Source organism: Zea mays, chromosome 4 (genome assembly GCF_902167145.1).
Source record: "Zea mays cultivar B73 chromosome 4, Zm-B73-REFERENCE-NAM-5.0, whole genome shotgun sequence".
Lineage (NCBI taxonomy): Eukaryota > Viridiplantae > Streptophyta > Magnoliopsida > Poales > Poaceae > Zea > Zea mays.
The window spans coordinates 48,649,763-48,667,891 of record NC_050099.1 but is presented as its reverse complement, the minus strand read 5'-3'; the positions used below and the strand labels follow the sequence as shown (position 1 = coordinate 48,667,891).

Below are 18,129 nucleotides of genomic sequence, written 5' to 3'. Positions count from 1 at the left end.
ATCTATACCGAAGTTTATATCTATTATTTGAGAAAATGTAGGATGAATTTGAGGTTTACCTTTTATGAATCTTAACAAGCTGGATGTTAAAAACAAGAATACAAATTTGTATTGTATATTCTATATCCTATTTATTCGCAATCAAAGAAAAAACTGATTACCGAATAAATACCGTTTCCGACCGTTTTCATCCCTACTCATGTTTGCTATGAGAAGGCTAATAAGCTTTGAGGTGGTGCTAAGATGTGGTTGATGGGAGATGGTGTCAGCTCTTTTTGTAGGGGTACCCCCTCGGTCTTATATAGGCGACCAGAGGGTTATCCCCTTACAAGCTGTAATCACTATCTATTTTACCTAATTCCTCCTTTATCACGGCATGTATCCTGCTTATTTGGAGTTCAATCGATTCTTCAACCGAGTTAACGCCGAGTGTTTAGCCCTTTAGGTGTGCGCAACCTCTTCGCCCAAGATATCAACGCTTCAGTCCGCTCATAACTCGGACGTCCGGTCTCCGTCCTCCTGGGTCGAGCTCACCCAGCCTAGCTGTGGCCCGATGACCCGTCTCGCAAGGCAAGTCATCGGGGGACCCATCAGACGGCTATGACATGTTTCTATGTTCGTGAGGACCTGGAGATATCTATCCCCTACAGAGGACGACAAGGTGTATAGGTTAAACTCAACCTAGGTGGGTGGAGGCAACCTAGCCAAACAGGAAAATGGGGAGACATGGATTAGAGGGTAGGGCTTCAGCCCAAGCAAAAAGAGGGAAGGGTTAGGCTAGAACAAGTCTAAGTTAAAAGTCATTCAAATTACATTTTTACATTAATTGAGTGGTTTTGAAGGTATTTTTTTTATCCTTTTTAAGTCAAAAAATATCTGTAGATATTTTATAAAAATTTTAAACCATAGAAAATATCTTTAAGTTTTTAAAAATTCCAAAAAATAAAGATAAATTGGGTTGGATACCCTAAATGAAAACAAATATTTAGAGCTTATGAAAATATCTCTAGATACTTTAAAACTAGTTATAGCTATAAAAATGGGAAATATAAAAAAAAATCTAGAAAAGTTCGCAAAACATTTTGGTTGATATATAAACATGTTTTAAAAACTTATATCAATAAAAACATAATGCATGACCATCATAAAAAAAGTAGCATAAATACATTCAACATTATTGCATTCATGTTATTTGCAGCTTACATGTTTGTTATGTATTTTAAAACACATTTATATGACAATTACAATGCTTTTTGAATTTTCTTTTTTAGATATTGTTTTCATTTTTCTAAAGCTAGATCTATTTTTTAGGCATGTAAACACATTTACATGAGTTTTAAATATTTTATTTGGGTCTGGTACATTCCATCCTATCTCCAAAATTTCTTCTGGGTTTTTAATAGCATAGAGACATTTTCTACGGTTTAGAAACTTTATCAAATATATATATCTAGTTTTTAACTAAAAAATGGCAAAGAACACTAAACCAAGACAGAGAGGTAATAAGAACGGTTTTGAAAATATTTATAAGATAAAATATTTGGTTTTAAAATTTAAGGAGGTGAATCAGACTATGTTTATTTATGGAAACACATTCGAATAATATTACTCCACTCTAGGCATATCGACGGAGATAAGGTTAGAGATAAAGTCTGGCTAATTGCCATCGCATAAGCAGATTTAATTGAGAACATTCATTTTGGATCCCCATGCCCTCAAAGATGGGAATAGCAAGGATGTTGTCAGCGTCCTCCTTCAAGGAAGTGTCCTGGACTAATCGAGAATCCCAAATTCCTGTAAACGGATCAATTAGATCAGACAATTTATTTAAAAGAGAACCATTTCTAGTCTCCCCTCTGGGATGCCATGGATCAGACCATATTTTTCACTTGGCTGCCATCTCCAATTCTCCAGATTATTCCTTCCTTTAGCAACTGGAGGCCTTTCATCAGAATGCTACGCCATGTGTATGAGCTCATCACATAAATCAGACTATGTTGGTAGTTCAGGTACGTATGGTGGACTTTTTCCAAAAAGAAGTGATTTGGCCCAACAGGAGTTTTAGGATTTTTAAAAGAGGATTTTAAAACCAAATTAGAGTTCAAGTGTTGTAACAATAAACACTTAGGTCTGGCATGAATAAAAAAAACTTTATACCCTATGTTAGGTTAGATGTAATTTATAAAATATATTTTCCTCCTCTCATAATTATGCATTAGTTCTAATGAAATCTTGAAAAATAAATTAAAATACTGCAAAATGTGAATTAGGGTGTTACAAGATAGCAACTTGCGAGAAATGGTGCATTGCAGACATGCTCATCAGATAAAATTGTCTGGCTACTTAAGTCAAAAATCATGTGCGGAGTACAAATAGCTACATACTTGGACTAACCCAACAAAAATGCTGTTACAATCAGTGCAGCCGAGGCACAGAGAACCATCAAGAAATAATCCGGTTAGATTAACTGAATGTATTTGCAGAATTATTCAGTATGGTCGACTTCCATGGCTTTGACAGAGTCTATCAGAATTTCTCTTAGCCTCAGCCTCCTTTCTTTCGCCAAGCTAATGCACTCCTGCACGAGAGTATGACATAAAACTAGCATCAATTTAGTTCAAATGTGCATTATATTTGGAGGAATGCATATACCACGTGGTGATTCAACATAAGAAAGATGGAGTAAATTCTCCAAAAATAAAATCAAATCAAATTTTAGTACACGGATAATAGATTTCTTATTTAATACTCCTTTTTTATGAGAATATGTTTTTATTAAACACTCTTGACACAGTTAGCATGGACTTTGTAAATTTAAAGTCTTATCAGTCCACTAACCACAGTTAGTATATGCAAGGATAATATCTTATTGAATACTCCATACCAAATTGTAAGTCATTTTATTTTTTCTAGGTACATAGCTTTTGCATACACCTAAATATGCCCTATTTCTAGATACATAATAAAAACTATGAATCTAGAAAAGCCAAACAACTTATAGTTAGAATGAAACATAAGAAGCCTATTCCCTGCTATGGCACTGCGGCAACATTCAAAAGCACTGCATTGACCAATGGCAGAACAGTATAAATGAAATATTCCCATAGCTAATCATTCTACTAAGCTCAGATTAACTAACCTTAATAGTTGCCATGGATGTCACTGTGCCTCCAACTTTTTGTAATGACACTAGGCGGTCTGAAGAATCAACGACAACAGTCACATAGGTCTCTATAATTGATTCTTCTTCAGAAGTTGGGTCCGTTAGTATAGATCCTTTATGAAGTGCACATGTAAGGGACAATGGAATGTCGCCAAGTGTCAGTTTCCTCTTTTCTCTGTTTACCAATTCAAATTTGTTTTTTCCGTCATTGCCTCCAACAGTAAATAATTTACCATCGTCACCAACAGAAACTAAAGGAATCTCCACTGCAAAAATCACATAAAATTTGTAGTGATCAGTGCGAAATAAGAAAGGTACCAACAGGCAACAGATAGTACCACATAGGCACTGGAACGGAAGACAAAAATGGACATGTATGAACCGAACTTATTTGAAGAGCAATAGAGGTGAGCACAGCAGAATTGGTAATTTGGCTACCAACCTAAAGATTGCAAATATAACAAAACACAAATTGCTCAAGTGGATGCTTTGGCCAACAAAACACAATACAAAAGAGTTTTAGCACTTAGTTCTGAAAGAACAAGCCAAGTGCATGATGGTACCAAAAGGAAGCGCTGAAGCATAGATGGTGGCAGCTAGGCATCAGTTCAAATTCAGAGGTCAAGAGTCAAGACCAGCTTCAGCCACTAGAAGAGGCTTAGCTAGACAGGGAGAAGAGAGTACTCTCTAAATTAAAACAGAATGTTCTTGACGATCGCATGCTCCTGGAAACCAGATCAAGTTATGCATAACTCATCAATTCACATGAAAATCCAGGCCCTCAAGCACATAAAGTTTAAACCATATATTTTTCGCATTTTGAATGACATTAAGGACTTCAATGGTCTAACCATTGTAACTCAGGAGAAGTTGGTTCAAAAGCTTCAACATAAATAATTAAATATCCTGTATTTAAATCTTTCGAGCATAAACTTGGCAAATGGCTAGAAACATAGTAGGAAGCAACTATCTCCATATAGCAGATTTTCTCAACTGAAAACTAACAAAGGAAATATGTCAGAACTAAAGAACGATATGTATCATTTTTTTTTCTCGAACGCGCAGGGACCAAAGTATAATGCCCATAGGGCAAACCGAACACTTGACCACAATCTAGACCCTACTCATAATAGCAGGAAGGCCAAAACTTGCTAGCTGCTTAGCCCCAGCCCTATCCCAGCAACTTAACTCATTCAGAAACAAACTTTTAATAGAGCTCAGAAAAGGGTTTACACCATCGAAAACAGCTTTGTTTCTAGTCAGCCATAAGCACCATGACCCAAAATAATGAGGCTGTTGAAGCCTTTCTTTCTGTTTTTGTGCACCTTCTTAAGCACCTTCCTCCACCATTCAGCAAAGGAGATTTCATCAACAGCAGGAATGAGAGCCCCTAGACTCAAGGGAAAAAGGATAGCATGCCAAAATTGCCTGGCAAAACTGCAAGTACACAGAAGATGTTGCACTGTTTCCTGCTCTTGATCACATAGAACACAAACAACCGGGTGTTGCAGCCCTCTCCTTCTTAGTCTATCAGCAGTCCAACACTTATTCCTTATCGCCAACCAGAGGAAGAACTTGCATTTTGGGGGAGCCCAGGATTTCCACAAACGTTTCCATGGCTCAAATGAAATGGATCCCATGAAAAAAGCCTTATAGCAAGACTTCGAGGAGAACAACCCAAAAGAAGAGTGCATCCAAACATGTTTGTCAGCATCTTGAGAAAGCAAAACTTCTCCCAAAGTATCCCATAACAACAGATATTGCTGCAACCCTCTCAAGGAAAGAGGACCACGAATATCACTGACCCAATGCCAATTATCCAGAGCATGTGCCACCGTTCTGGAAGAATACGCCTTGCGGCCAACCATACCCACCACCTCAGGGGCAATGTCCTAGATAGTTTTCCCATGAATCCATTTATCCGACCAGAAGAGAGTAGTAGCCCCATTCCCTAAAATGGTAAAAACCGACAAGTCAAAAAAACTGTCTAACCTGTCACTGCACTGGGAGGAATAGCCCATGCCAAGGTCTGCTTAGATCCGTCTTTTCCAACCATAACCATTTTGCCTGCAATGCCTAGCTTTTGAATTTAAGGTTAGGGATTCCAAGCCCGCCAAACTTCAGAGGCCCCGTGACAACTTCCCATGGAACAAGACAGCTACCACCATTAACCTCCTTTCTTCCTCTCCAAAGAAATCCTCGCCGAATTTTATCAATTGATTTAATAACCCACTGAGGGACATTGATTGCAATAAGAAGATAGGGGAATGGCCGATAGAACAAACTTCACCAGCGCAGTCCGCCCAGCCAGGTTGAGCAGCCGAGCCTTCCAGTTAGGCAGACGGTCTACAATCTTCTCAATCCATAACTTAAGGTCACACTTCCTCAATTTTTTATCAGAGATGGGCAGCCCCAGATACCTGCAAGGAAACGAAGCGGGGCTGCAATGCAACACACTGCAGCCAGCAAGCACCAGCTGATCATCACATCTAATTGGAATAGCACTGCTCTTGAGCATATTGGTTGTTGAACCAAAACAGTTTAGTATCATCTTAGCACAATTTAGATCTGCTACAATTGGCTTTATGAAAAGGACCACATCATCCGCATAGATGGAGACTCTACTGCGGACATCAGCTCCCCCAAGGCTCTGCAACAAACCTCTATTTTCAGCAGCCCTGAACATGCTGCTAAGAACATCCATAACCAACACAAATAACATGGGAGAAAGAGGATCTCCCTGGCGAAGACCTCTCCGATGAAAAATATGATTACCAGGCGAGCCATTCAGGAGCACCTGAGTAGAAGAAGTGAATAACAAGTTGGAGATCAGATTACGGCAAACAGGTCCAAAGCCCAAATGTGACAAAACTTCCAACAAAAACACCCACGAGACTGAGTTGAAAGCCTTGGAAATATCCAGTTTCAGCAGTAAACTAGAGATCCTCCTCTTATGAAGGAACTTAATCGATTGTTGCACTAGCATGAAATTGTCGTGGATTGACCTTCCTCTAATAAATGCACTCTGGTTAGCTGCCACCAGGTCATGAAGATATGGCCCCAACCGATTAGCGGGGATCTTAGTGACCAACTTAGCAAAACTATGAATCAAGCTAATTGGCCGAAAATCACCAGCTGAAGAAGCATCCTCTCTCTTCGGGAGAAGAATGAGATACGCTGAGTTCAGCAAATCAAACTTATTGGCATTTCCATGGTAAAGGGAGTTAAGAGCAGCCATTATGTCGACTTTAATGATGTCCCAGCATGTCTTGTAAAATTTTCCTGTAAAACCATCAGGCCCAGGAGCCTTATCAGAAGGGAGACAAGCAATGGTGTCCCTAACCTCTTTCTCCGAAAAAGGCTGCTCCAAAGCACTTAGATCCATCGCAGCCCTATGACAATTACTCAAATCAATAGTAAAATGCCTCTGCAAATCAGCCCCCAACAGATTGCAAAAATACTCTTCAAGAATTTGTTGCATGTCCTCATGATTGGTAGCCATTCTTCCATCTTCCTCAAGTTTGGAAATGAAATTCTTTTTCTTTCGATAACATGCCTGTAAATGAAAGAACTTAGTGTTAGCATCACCCTCCTTTAGATAGTGGATCCGCGATCTCAACTGAGCAACAGTCCTTTCAAGAGACGCAAGACTAAGGCAACGTTGCTTCAACATGTTTAGCAACCAAACTTCCCCACTGGACAAAATTCTGATATCCTGTGCCATTTCCATCCTATGTAACACTTCTCTGACAAGCCCTAGCTGCATCCTCACATTACCCACTTCTTTATGCCCCCAGGACTACAATACGCGAGCTAACCTTTTAAGCTTCAATGACACTTGCTCCAACGGGCAGGAGCTCCTAATTGGCATGCTCCAAGACGCACCCACCACCTCCAGAAAACCAAGAATTTTGGGCCAAAAACTCTCAAAGTGAAACCGTCTTTTCCCCATGCAGCCCATCTCTGACATTGAGGGTCAAAGGACAATGATTTGAAGATGTGGTAGCATTACTATGAAGAGAAGCGTCCGGAATTAGATCTTCCCAACAGCTAGTGCAAAAAACATGGTCCAACTTAACAAGAGTTGGAGCATCCCTCTGGTTGGACCAAGTATACCTCCTTCCCTTCAAAGGAATCTCTTTCAGATCCAAGGAATTAATAAGCCTACGGAAGTCCCCCAGCATAGCCCTGTTAATATTGGAATTGTTCTTATCTTCCTCCCTGAAAATCAGATTAAAATCGCCCCCAATGATCTATGGTCCCATACAGGTATCTCTGATTTCTCTTAATTCATGAAGAAAGGAGGATTTAAGATTGTCCTGGTGAGGACCATACACTCCAGTGAACCACCAGCAAGAACCATTTTTCTCTTGCAATTTAACTGAAACCGAAAACTGCTTGATAACTGAAGCCAAAGATGAAAAAACTCCATCACGCCAGGATATTAACACCCCTCCTCTGGTACCAATCGCTGGGCTATAAACAAAATTACTGAAACCAGACCCCAAAATTGAGACAATATCAAAATCTGAAATAGAACAAAGTTTGGTTTCCTGCAGGAAAATAATCGAAGGTCTAATATCAACCACCAAAGATTTAACATAATCTCTCTTCACACGATCATTCAACCCTCTCACATTCTAGATTAAAAAGCAGCTTGAATCCATCTAAACAACAATCAAACACCACCAGCAAACCATCCCAACCGCACCTAAACAGGTCCGTTCAGCGGCACCGTCCAGCCAAACAGCGCTGCTAAAGCAGCAATATGAACGCTAGAGAGCCCAGAAACAAATAGCTTCGCATATTTCCCGGCATCCTGGACAGAAATAATTTCATTGTCATCACAGAAACCCAGATGTCTGCAGACCTGGGCAGCAGTCTCAGAACCGAGTTCTGGAGGAAATTTGGCCACCCTCCTGCTCCGCCTTGGTATAAAATTACTGGGTAGAGGCTTCTTCTTTCTCTTGGGAAACCATGGAGTTGGCAGCAAGGCATCCACCGGTTTAGTGACCAAACACTGGAACTCGCACAAGGGCGAAGAAATTACCATAGAATTATCAAGAGACGACTGAACCAATGTGCCATCCTGATCATCCAAATTAGATGGTCTCAACCTCCTGGAGTAGACCTTGAAAACAGGTGGCTTCAAATTCCATCTAGCAGAAGAAACATTGTCAACACAACTCACTGCCAAAATCGAATCCTCCCTCAAACCAGCAGCCAAAACAGCAGTGGCACCATCCGGAGAATAATCGAGTACCACATCATCATACAAGGCCAGAACACCAGGCGCCACCAGCTCCTGAACTGCAACACACGGGAGGGTAGGGGCATCAACTGGTCCTGCCAACGAATCCGAGGAGACAGGCGCCACCAAAACATCCACTGGAGTTAAAGGGCAATCCGAATCACCAGAAGCCATCAACGCAACATCATCAGAGGGTCCATCACGCGTCGACGAGGAATGAAAACGAGGGCCCAGCCGCGAGTGTACCGAAGTCCGAGGCAATGAGGCCTGATCACCCAGCCTCCGCACCCGCCGAGCCCGACGACCCTGCTCCGGCTCATCATCAGAGGGATCCGGTGGAGGTGGCGGTAGCTGCTCCTCAAGGACACCCTCCGATCCAATAATCTTCACTATCACAGGGAACACCAACGAACGTGGAATCCAAACCCTATCTTCATCGAGGACCGCCGGCTCCACAGCATGCAGGTCCAACACCTCCGGCAACCCCACGGGAGAGCGGCACCATGCTCTCAACCTGATGACTGACAAGTCCTCCCCGCCGATAGAATCCGGGTGCAGGCCCTAAATCAGGCAGTATGGACCAAGCAAAACCTCCGCTGTCTCCAGTCCCCAAAGGTGAGCAGGGATACCACGGAGCTCGACGTCAATGAGGGAAGACAAGACACTGCCTCCCGAAGCAAAAGGCTGCCTAGTCCATCTCTTAACATACAACCTCAGTGGAGGGACAAGGAGCGACGATCCTTCACTAATCACCCGCACAGCCAGCTCCTCTGAAGGGAAGAGGACAAGAAAGGAGGTTGGCGCAGCACGACGTAGGCGGAGCGCATCAGCGTCAAGGCCAAACCATGAAGCGAGCGCCTCTCTAACCTCCGTGGCGCAACCAGTTCCTTCCTACCCAACAACACTGACGATCAGGGCATGGCGAAGTTCCAACTCAGCACGGTCGATCATCCTGGAACGCCCAATAAACCTCACAGGACGAGGACCGTCCAGAGCCGTGGGCAACAAATTCCCCGAAGGCAGAAGCAAAGGATCACCGCCAAGTCCACGACCAAACCCGGCCCTGTGCTTTCGCTGCCCACGGCGGGTACACCGCTTCCCGCTGATCGCGGCATCCGAACCACCAAGCGCCGAGCCACCCGCCATGGCATGGTCCGCACCAGCGACCGTCGGGGCCTCCTTGGAGATTGGCCGCCACACCAGTCTGCGCACAGGAGCGACCAGGTTCGTCTGCCTACGCGGGCACTCGCTCACACGGTGCCCCGGGCGCCTGCAGAAGAAGCACCGAACACGGTTCGAACACCTCACCGCCCGGTGATCAGCAGAGAAGCAGTTGAAACATCTGCCCCGCAGATCAACCGGGACAGGTCTAGGCTCCGGCCGGGGAGGGCAGCAAGCCAAGCGGCGGCCACGACGACTCTGGACAGTCACCCAGCCACCACCAGCACCCCCTCCCACGAAATGAGAATCAGAGGGCTGTGAGGGCACCAGCGCTTCCTTATAGGAGAGCCGACCCGAAGGCGGGACAGCACCCACGCCCGCCGCGCCGTCTTCACACCACCGTTGCGCCTTGGAACGACCACCGCACGCAGAGCGCCCCGCCGACGCCGGGGAAGAAGAGACATGATTGGCCGCAGGGATCGGAATGGTCACCGGCGTGGAGCTAGTGGAGGTAGGTGAAGAGGCGTCGGGGGTAGAGGAGAGGTCCAGGGGAGAGGAGGGGTCAGGCGGGAAAGGAAGGGTCGCCATATGAACATATGTATCATTTTAGTCTCAAACTTTATGGGTTAACTCTTTTCTCAATAATTTGTATGTTCTATATTCCTGTAGACTGAGGTTGAGAGATTTGTTTGTTTTCGTTGGTTTCATTAAAGTTTCACATAAAAAATATATACTAGTAATGTGACTGCTACTGCATACTTCATGATGGAAATAAAGCAACATTGTATATTTCCATATTGCACAAAATGGGATAGTGGGAGGATATCATGTTCATATGTACAGTGAAATAAAGGAACGTACAATGTGTAAAGGCAGCCACTGCTGAAATAAGTGCAGCATCAAACAGAGACCCATCAGCATTCAAACAATAGATATCCTGCAAAAGTTCAACATCCAGAAAAGATCAAAATACAAAGCTCTTCTGAAAACTTATTCAGGAACCAGAACGTCTCAAGTTGTTTATAAGGAAAAACTAGACCTATTTTCAGAATATTAGAATTGAAAATTTCCAATCTAAAATGGAAAGACCACAGCCAAACAGGGTTATTTATTCACTGGCCACTCTTGAACATTATTGACCGTTTTCCACTCCACTACTGCACAACCCTCATTTCCCCTCTCTGCCCTCTACTGCTGCCAATCAATAAGACCACTTGAAATCCTAAAGTAAAGTAATACACCCTCTGTTTCAAATTATAAGATGTTTTGGCATTTCTGGATACATTTATTTTACTACGTATCTAGACTAGAGATGGCAATGGGTACCCACGACCCGATACTCGATGGGTATTTACTCCATTAGGGTATGTATATGAACTAAATATTTTACCCATGGGTCTCTTATTGAGCAAAAACCTTCACCCAATAGGTAAACGGGTATTAGAACGTTCCACCCTCACCCATACCCGTTAACCGTGGGTATAAAATACCCAATATAAACTTAGCCAAAAACATAAACTTGAGCACTTGGCTCAGCCCAAAACAAATGGAACTCTAGCTATATAATCTCTTTCTACTCTAGAAGTCCACAGACAATCAGGCACAATCCACAGACAGTCATACTGCTGCTCATCCTGGCTGTATTCTCGTTTAATCAATTGTGTAAGTATAGTTTCCAAGCAGATTTTATAGTTGTTTCTTGTGCAACTATGTAATTAGATATTATTTCTATAGATATGAGCACAATCATATCCATGCAGTTTGATTTTTGCAGCCACATGTGTCTATACTGTTAGAATTCAAATGGTGTGATGCTTAATTATGGCACATGGTTTATTTAAATTTGATGTTTAGTAGTTGGCATTTTTTTACAGTTCATTATATTTGTTGAATGATGTTTAGCGCATATGATAGATGTCTAATCTTTGTGGGTACGGGTCACTCGTACCCACATGAGTATGGACATGTGGGGAAATTCATACCCACCAGTGGATATGGGTAACCCCGACGAGATTATTTTGTTATCGTGGGTATAGATATGGGATAGTAATACCTAATGGGTATTTACCCATTGCCATCTCTAATCTAGACATAGTGTGTATCTAAGTGCATACCAAAAGCTATGTATCTAGAAAAGCCAAAATGTCTTATAATTTGGAAAGGAGGGAGTAGCAAGGTACAAAGCTTTAAGTAAACCTGAGACTACTGGTGACAAGGCTTAATGATTAGATTATCGACCCCAATGAAGCTGGCAGCACCTAGGTGCAATCCTTTTTTAATATCTGGGTCTTTTGTGGTTGCAGGTATTAGGGTTCAAGGTTTGGGGACAAGCACACTACATTCTCTTTTGAGTTTTGACCATGATGGTCAAATGTATCCTTCCTTTTCTTTTTTTTCCCTTTTAATTTGGGACTTGGTTCTGTATTCCTATCTTTTATTCCCTCTTAATATAATGATGATAGGCAGCTCTCCTGCCGGTTTGTGAAAAAACAGAGAAGGGACAAGGCGACAAGCACAAATGCCAACAAAAAATTGTGAAGTTCTGGGGTGGTAGACTAAATAAAGAGCCTACTTTGGATTGGCATGTCTCCTAATTTACTTATTAGAATGGTATTTTCCAGGTGGTAAAATTTTGAAGCATCAGAGATTCAACTTTGCATGATTAAAATGCAATTGTGCAAAACTGTACCCTTATCACATATGCACATTCAGTGCTGAGAAAACATCCTATTTGGTACTATCATGTGAACCTACTGAAAGAGGACAGGGGCTTAAGAAGAAAATAGTTAAACTCAACTTATGTTGGGTGGGGCTGAGGGTTATTCAGTAATTCCAAGCTAGACATTGCCTGAAGTTACACAAAGTTTGTCTAGTTCCTTCCAATCCCTAAGGCATAAAGGCCTACAACTTAAGGAGCAGGGGTTTCAAATGGCTTCTGAAAACTAATGCTTGGATCATTTTAAATTTTGGGGATGCTATTAATAAACCATAAATTACAGGATTAGCACTTAACTGAAGTACAAAGAAATACTAAGATGGTAATACAGAGAAGGTTTAGGAAGGTAATCAGGAAATGCTATGACTGAAAAAAAGACATCAAATGAAGGTGGGCTAACTTCTAAATAAAGAAAATAATCACAAATGGTTTGCAACTAAGACGACTAAGCAAGAGCTGCTTGAGGAAAGTCACAAGCATGAATTTGGCTGTCACGTAAATTTTCAAAACATCACAAGGCATATTAGAATCCTAGCATTGACAGTATAGTCATAGAATGTGTAAAGGGTACATTCTCAACTACAAATCATGCTATCCAAGTCACCTGATCTTTCAAGGTATACCAGTTTTGACTCAATGAAAACCTGGGTGCTTGAATCCTTGGTTCGCTTTCTCATATTATTCAACTTATATTATTTGTCTGTAGAAGTAAAAAGTGGAGCCCTTGTAATAACTAACAGTGATTTCTTGTCAAGGCCTCAAGGGCATTGTTCCTTATGGTCCACACACTAAAGCTATCAATGAGTGAACCAAGATATATTACCAGGTATGCTAGCCAAGAAGCCTTCCCAGTTATCAAACAGAGGTCCTTCAAATTTAGCATTCTGGAACTGAATAAGAGGACAGAACAAAATTATGTCAGTGTCACTATGTGCCATTCATTAGATTGTAGGAGTGATACAGAAAAAGGTATGGCCGAAGTAACGAAATCATGCAATGGTGGTACCAAATTCAACAGACAATAACCTACAAACAGAACAATAAGTACAGGATTTGCATGCACACCTGATGCAAACCAGTGATTTCTAGTTTCTACACCCTCTATTATTTTCCACTAGACATCTTTAACTTCAGAATCCAAATGAACTTCGATTATTAATTTCAACATCTGTAGTTATGTCTACTAGTACAAAATGTTGAGCATGTGTCACTTTATCCTCAAAAGAGAATTACGCATAAGCAGATGGAAGATGTCAGGAAAGTACGAAAACCTGCTGTTATTTTGATTTACAGGAGATGGTCCATGGTAAACGATGCAGGGAGCTGTGTCATACTGTCATTTCATTAAGAGTAAGTACCATGTGTGTAAAACCCACACAACACCACAGATAACATAGACAAAAATCCATGGAGCCACTACTTTACAACAGAAATCATGCCCCAAAATATAAAGAACACAACTACCAAGCGACCATTAAGCCAGAAAAAACTGAAACTATATGAGGACCTAGAGGCCCCAAGCGGCCGAGCCATGGCTGAACACCAAATGGCTCTCTCCTCTTCAACTGTCCGAAACACCAGTGACACTTGAAGTGGCATTATTGAAGACAAAATCGTTGCAGTATTTCCAATTTTCCACCATGCCATCAAATAATCAGAGAATTAAGGTCGTTTAGGCATTGTTTGTGATCCATAGAAAATAGATCTGTAGTTATGGTCCGCTGTGTATCAGTGTATCACTACATAATGCCTTCCACATGATTAGTTTGTCCTCTCCAGTCTCCACAATAAGGCCTAAGGGCATGTTTGTTGCTTAAAGCATTGCGCTGCAGCTCTTCATCCTGTTGTCGTATTTGTTTCAGAACTTTCAGTTCGTGTTTCTGTCAGTCTGCATTTTCAGTCGCGCCACCTGGTTGCCGATCCGTTGTTCAGGTGAGCCATGCATGTAGTAGTGGTGGTAGATTTGTTAGCCGGCTACATAGTGTGGATATGGGGATGGACGCCTCAATTGCACACTTAGCGGCTGGATTACTATAATGATCATTTCACTCTTCAGTAAGTATAAAAGGAAGAACAGAAAAGCTGCAGGTTTTGCGCAACACCAAAAATCATTCTCCACTCTATGTCCAATTGTGATCGTGTGCGTTTCACAAGTAGTTCCAAGTGCGATCTCGTTCGCCGGACCACGCCGCCAACGAACAACGTCGGGACATCGAGCTAACAATTGGCATCGGAGCGAGGTTGAAGAAGAGAGTGTGCTACCATGGTGTCGCCAGCAGGGAAGGAGAAGGTCGAATCCTCCGAAAAGGGTAGCGGAGTGTTCCCAAGCCGATCTCCGCCGCGTCGATCACGGACCCACGATGCTCGCCGCTCGCGGTCCGTACCATCAGAGGGAGGTCGTCATGGAACACATCATCAGGGAAACCGACGGCTCCGACAACTGACTGCAGTTGATGAAGGCCAGTTACGACAACTAGTCATTATTGATGAAGCTGAAGCTCTAGGCCCATCATCTATGGGACATCATCAAATTCAACGACGACAACGACTTCCATAATGATCAGACTGCGTTGGAGGCGATCTGCTCAATGGTTCCCCCGAGATGGTCCCCACCCTTGGAACGAAGTTGACGACCAAGGAGGCATGAAGGCAATCAAGACAATGCGCATCGGCGACAAACGGGTGAGGAAGTCGATGGCACAGAGTCTGCGAGTCGAGTATGAGCAGATAGTGCTTCGGGAGAACGAGCAGATCGAAGACTCTACACTTCGACTGGAGAACCTTGTTCAGCGTCTGGCCATACTTGGAGATTCGGAGCTCGAAGACAAAGTTGTGGCAAAATATCTTTGCGTCACTCGTCCTAGGTACAAACAACTTGTCATCTCCATAGAAACTCTTCTTGACATCAGCACGCTCTCCATAGAGATCGTCTCCATAGAAAATCTACATGCTTGACACCAACATCGCATGTCCAATGTGTCTGGCGGCGCACACACCATATGGTGCCTGGCTGTGGCACGCCCATTTCGGGCATGTCAATTTTGAAGCGCTAAAGATGGGTCGAGAGGAGCTGGTCTGAAGGATGCCACTACTCAACCAAGTAAAGCAAACATGTGATGCTTGTCTTGCAGGCAAGCACAGACAAACTCCACTTCCTGAGCGCACCCAGTCTCAGTCCAGAAGTGCTTAAGTTGCTCAATGGTGACATCTGTGGCCCCATCTTGCCACCAACTCCAAGTGGAAATCGATACTTTCTGCTTCTCGTTGATGATTACTCAAGGTATAAGTGGATTGTGTTGCTTCCCTGTAAGGATGGTGCCTTCGCAGCCATCAAGCGCATCTAGTCGATGGTGGAACGCAAGCCAGGCAAGCGGGTTCATGCCCTCCGCACGGACAGAGGAGAGTTCTTGTCCAACAAGTTTGAAGAATAATGTGCCAACATCAAAGTGGATCGCCAACTCACAGCTCCTTACTCGCCTCAACAGAATGGAGTTGTCGAGCGGAGAAACCAGACGATGGTGGGCACTACACGGTGCATTCTCAAGGCGAAGTGACTCCCTGGCGTGTTCTAGGGCAAAGCAGTGATGACGGTCGTGTACCTCCTCTATCGGACCTCATCGAGAAGCACGGGGGCAAGACTCTCTATCAGCTTTGGACTAGGAACTCACATGGAGAACAATACCAGCGCACATTCGACTGTGTTGCACATATGAAGCTGATGACCCCCAACCTGAAGAAACTGGATGACCAGAGCCGACCCACCATCTTCGTCGGCTATGAAGCTGACTCCAAGGCGTAACGACTCTTCAACCCAGTGACACGGTGAGTCCACATTAGCCAAGACGTCATTTTTTATGAGTCTATAGTGGAGATGGAGTGGTGAACTCGAGGACACGACGGACGACTTCGACACCGAGGATGTCGGGGATGGGCTGTCGCGGGAGGTCACTGTCACCACGGTGTCGTCACCTACAGTTGAAAGAGGGTACACTACGACGACGAGAACACTGACGCTCTCCCCGCCACCCATGGAACACGAGAGCGTGCAACGAACACCAGTCACCTCAACGCAAGCAGTCGGATGAGCGCTGGACTTCACCACGCCCCTAAAGTCGATGAAGTAGATCTTGATGTTGATCATGATTATGCACCACTTCAATTTCGCAGGATCGACGACGTTCTCAATCCCTCAATGCATCCAGGTCTAGCGCAGCAAGAGATGACGAGTCGGCTCCTTATGGCCAATGGCGTTGTCGGGGACCATAATTAGGGGTACCCTCAAGGCTCCTAAATCTCAGCTGGTAACCCCTATCAGCACGAAGCTGCAAAGGCCTGATGGGTGCGATTAAGTCAAGGATCAGTCCATTCAAGGGACGCGATCGCGCCTCGCCCGAGCCCAGCCTCGGGCAAGGGCAGCCGACCCCGAAGGGTTTACGTCTCGCCCGAGGACCCCTACGGCGACGAACGCACCTTCGGCTCGCCCGAGGCCCAGTCTTCACCAAGAAGCAACCTTGGCCAAATCGCCACGCCAACCGACCAAATCACAGGAGCATTTAATGCAAAGGTGGCCTGCCACCTTTATCCTGACGCGCGTCCTCCAGTTGACAGAGCCGAAGTGACCGTAGTCACTTCGCCGCTCCACTGACCAGTCTGACAAGAGGACAGCGCCGCCTGCGCCGCTCCGACTGCTGTGCCACACGACAGAGTGAGGCTGACGGCAGCCAGGCCCGACCCCAGGCGCCATGGGAAACTCCGCTTTGCCCGACCCCAGGGCTCGGACTCGGGCTCAGCCCCGGAAGACGACGAACTCCGCTTCGCCCGACCCCAGGTCTCGGACTCGGGCTCAGCCCCGGAAGACGACGAACTCCGCTTCGCCCGACCCCAGGGCTCGGACTCAGCCCTGGTGTTGGAATGTGAACCCCAAACCCTAACGGGGGTTGGGCGATATATTAATAGGCTGAGTAAACTGGGCCAGGCCCATTACAGAGGGGTGAGATGGACATTACACGGGGAAGACCCCAAACCCTAGACGGGTTAGTCTAACACCCCCCCCCCCCCCGCAGTCACAACTCTATCCTGTACAGATGTTGAGACTGGATCGAAAGTCTAAAAATACACTCGATGGTAACCCCTTGGTGAAGATGTCGGCGAACTGCAGCGTGGTGGGGACGCTGAGAACACGAACGTCACCGGCAGCGACACGCTCGCGAACGAAGTGCAGGTCGATCTCCACGTGCTTCGTGCGCTGATGTTGCACGGGGTTGGTGGAGAGGTAGACCGCGCTGACGTTGTCGCAGTAGACGAGGGTGGCGCGCTGGAGGGGACTGTGGAGCTCGTAGAGGAGCTGGCGCAGCCAGGAGGCCTCTGCCACACCGTTGGCCACGGCACGGTACTCGGCCTCAGCGCTGGAGCGAGAGACGACGGGCTGTCGCTTGGCGGCCCAAGAGATGAGGTTGGCGCCCAGGAACACGGCGTAACCGGAGGTGGACCGGCACGTGTCGGGACAGCCAGCCCAGTCAGCGTCGGTGTAGACCATGAGCTCCGACGTCGGGGATGGACGGAGAAGGAGGCCGTAGTCGAGGGAGCCGCGGAGGTAGCGCAGAATCCGCTTGAGCGCGGTGAGATGGGGCTCCCGCGGAGTGTGCATATGCAGGCACACCTGCTGGACGGCGTATGCGATGTCGGGCCTGGAGAAGGTGAGGTACTAGAGCGCGCCGGTCAGGCTCCGGTAGGACGTCGCGTCGGCGACCGGAGGCCCGTCGTCCTCAGATAGTTTCGCCTGAGTGTCGACAGGCGTGGAGCAGGGCTTGCAGTCAGACATGCCAGCCCGCTCCAGGA

General features: G+C 45.0%; 1 protein-coding gene across 1 annotated transcript in view; it reads right to left on the bottom strand.

Annotated features, from left to right (window-relative positions):
- Positions 1–2,225: 2,225 nt before the first annotated feature.
- LOC100282327 (exosome complex exonuclease RRP43) overlaps positions 2,226–18,129 on the bottom strand; it is a 35,562-nt gene continuing 19,658 nt past the window's right edge. Inside the window, exons 4-7 of the mRNA NM_001155239.2 lie at positions 13,115–13,181; positions 10,437–10,512; positions 3,140–3,429; positions 2,226–2,578 (exon numbers count right to left, since the gene is read on the bottom strand). Of these exons, the coding sequence (NP_001148711.2) occupies positions 2,486–2,578; positions 3,140–3,429; positions 10,437–10,512; positions 13,115–13,181 (526 nt within the window). The 3' untranslated portion in view covers positions 2,226–2,485. The remainder of the gene's footprint in view (positions 2,579–3,139; positions 3,430–10,436; positions 10,513–13,114; positions 13,182–18,129) is intronic.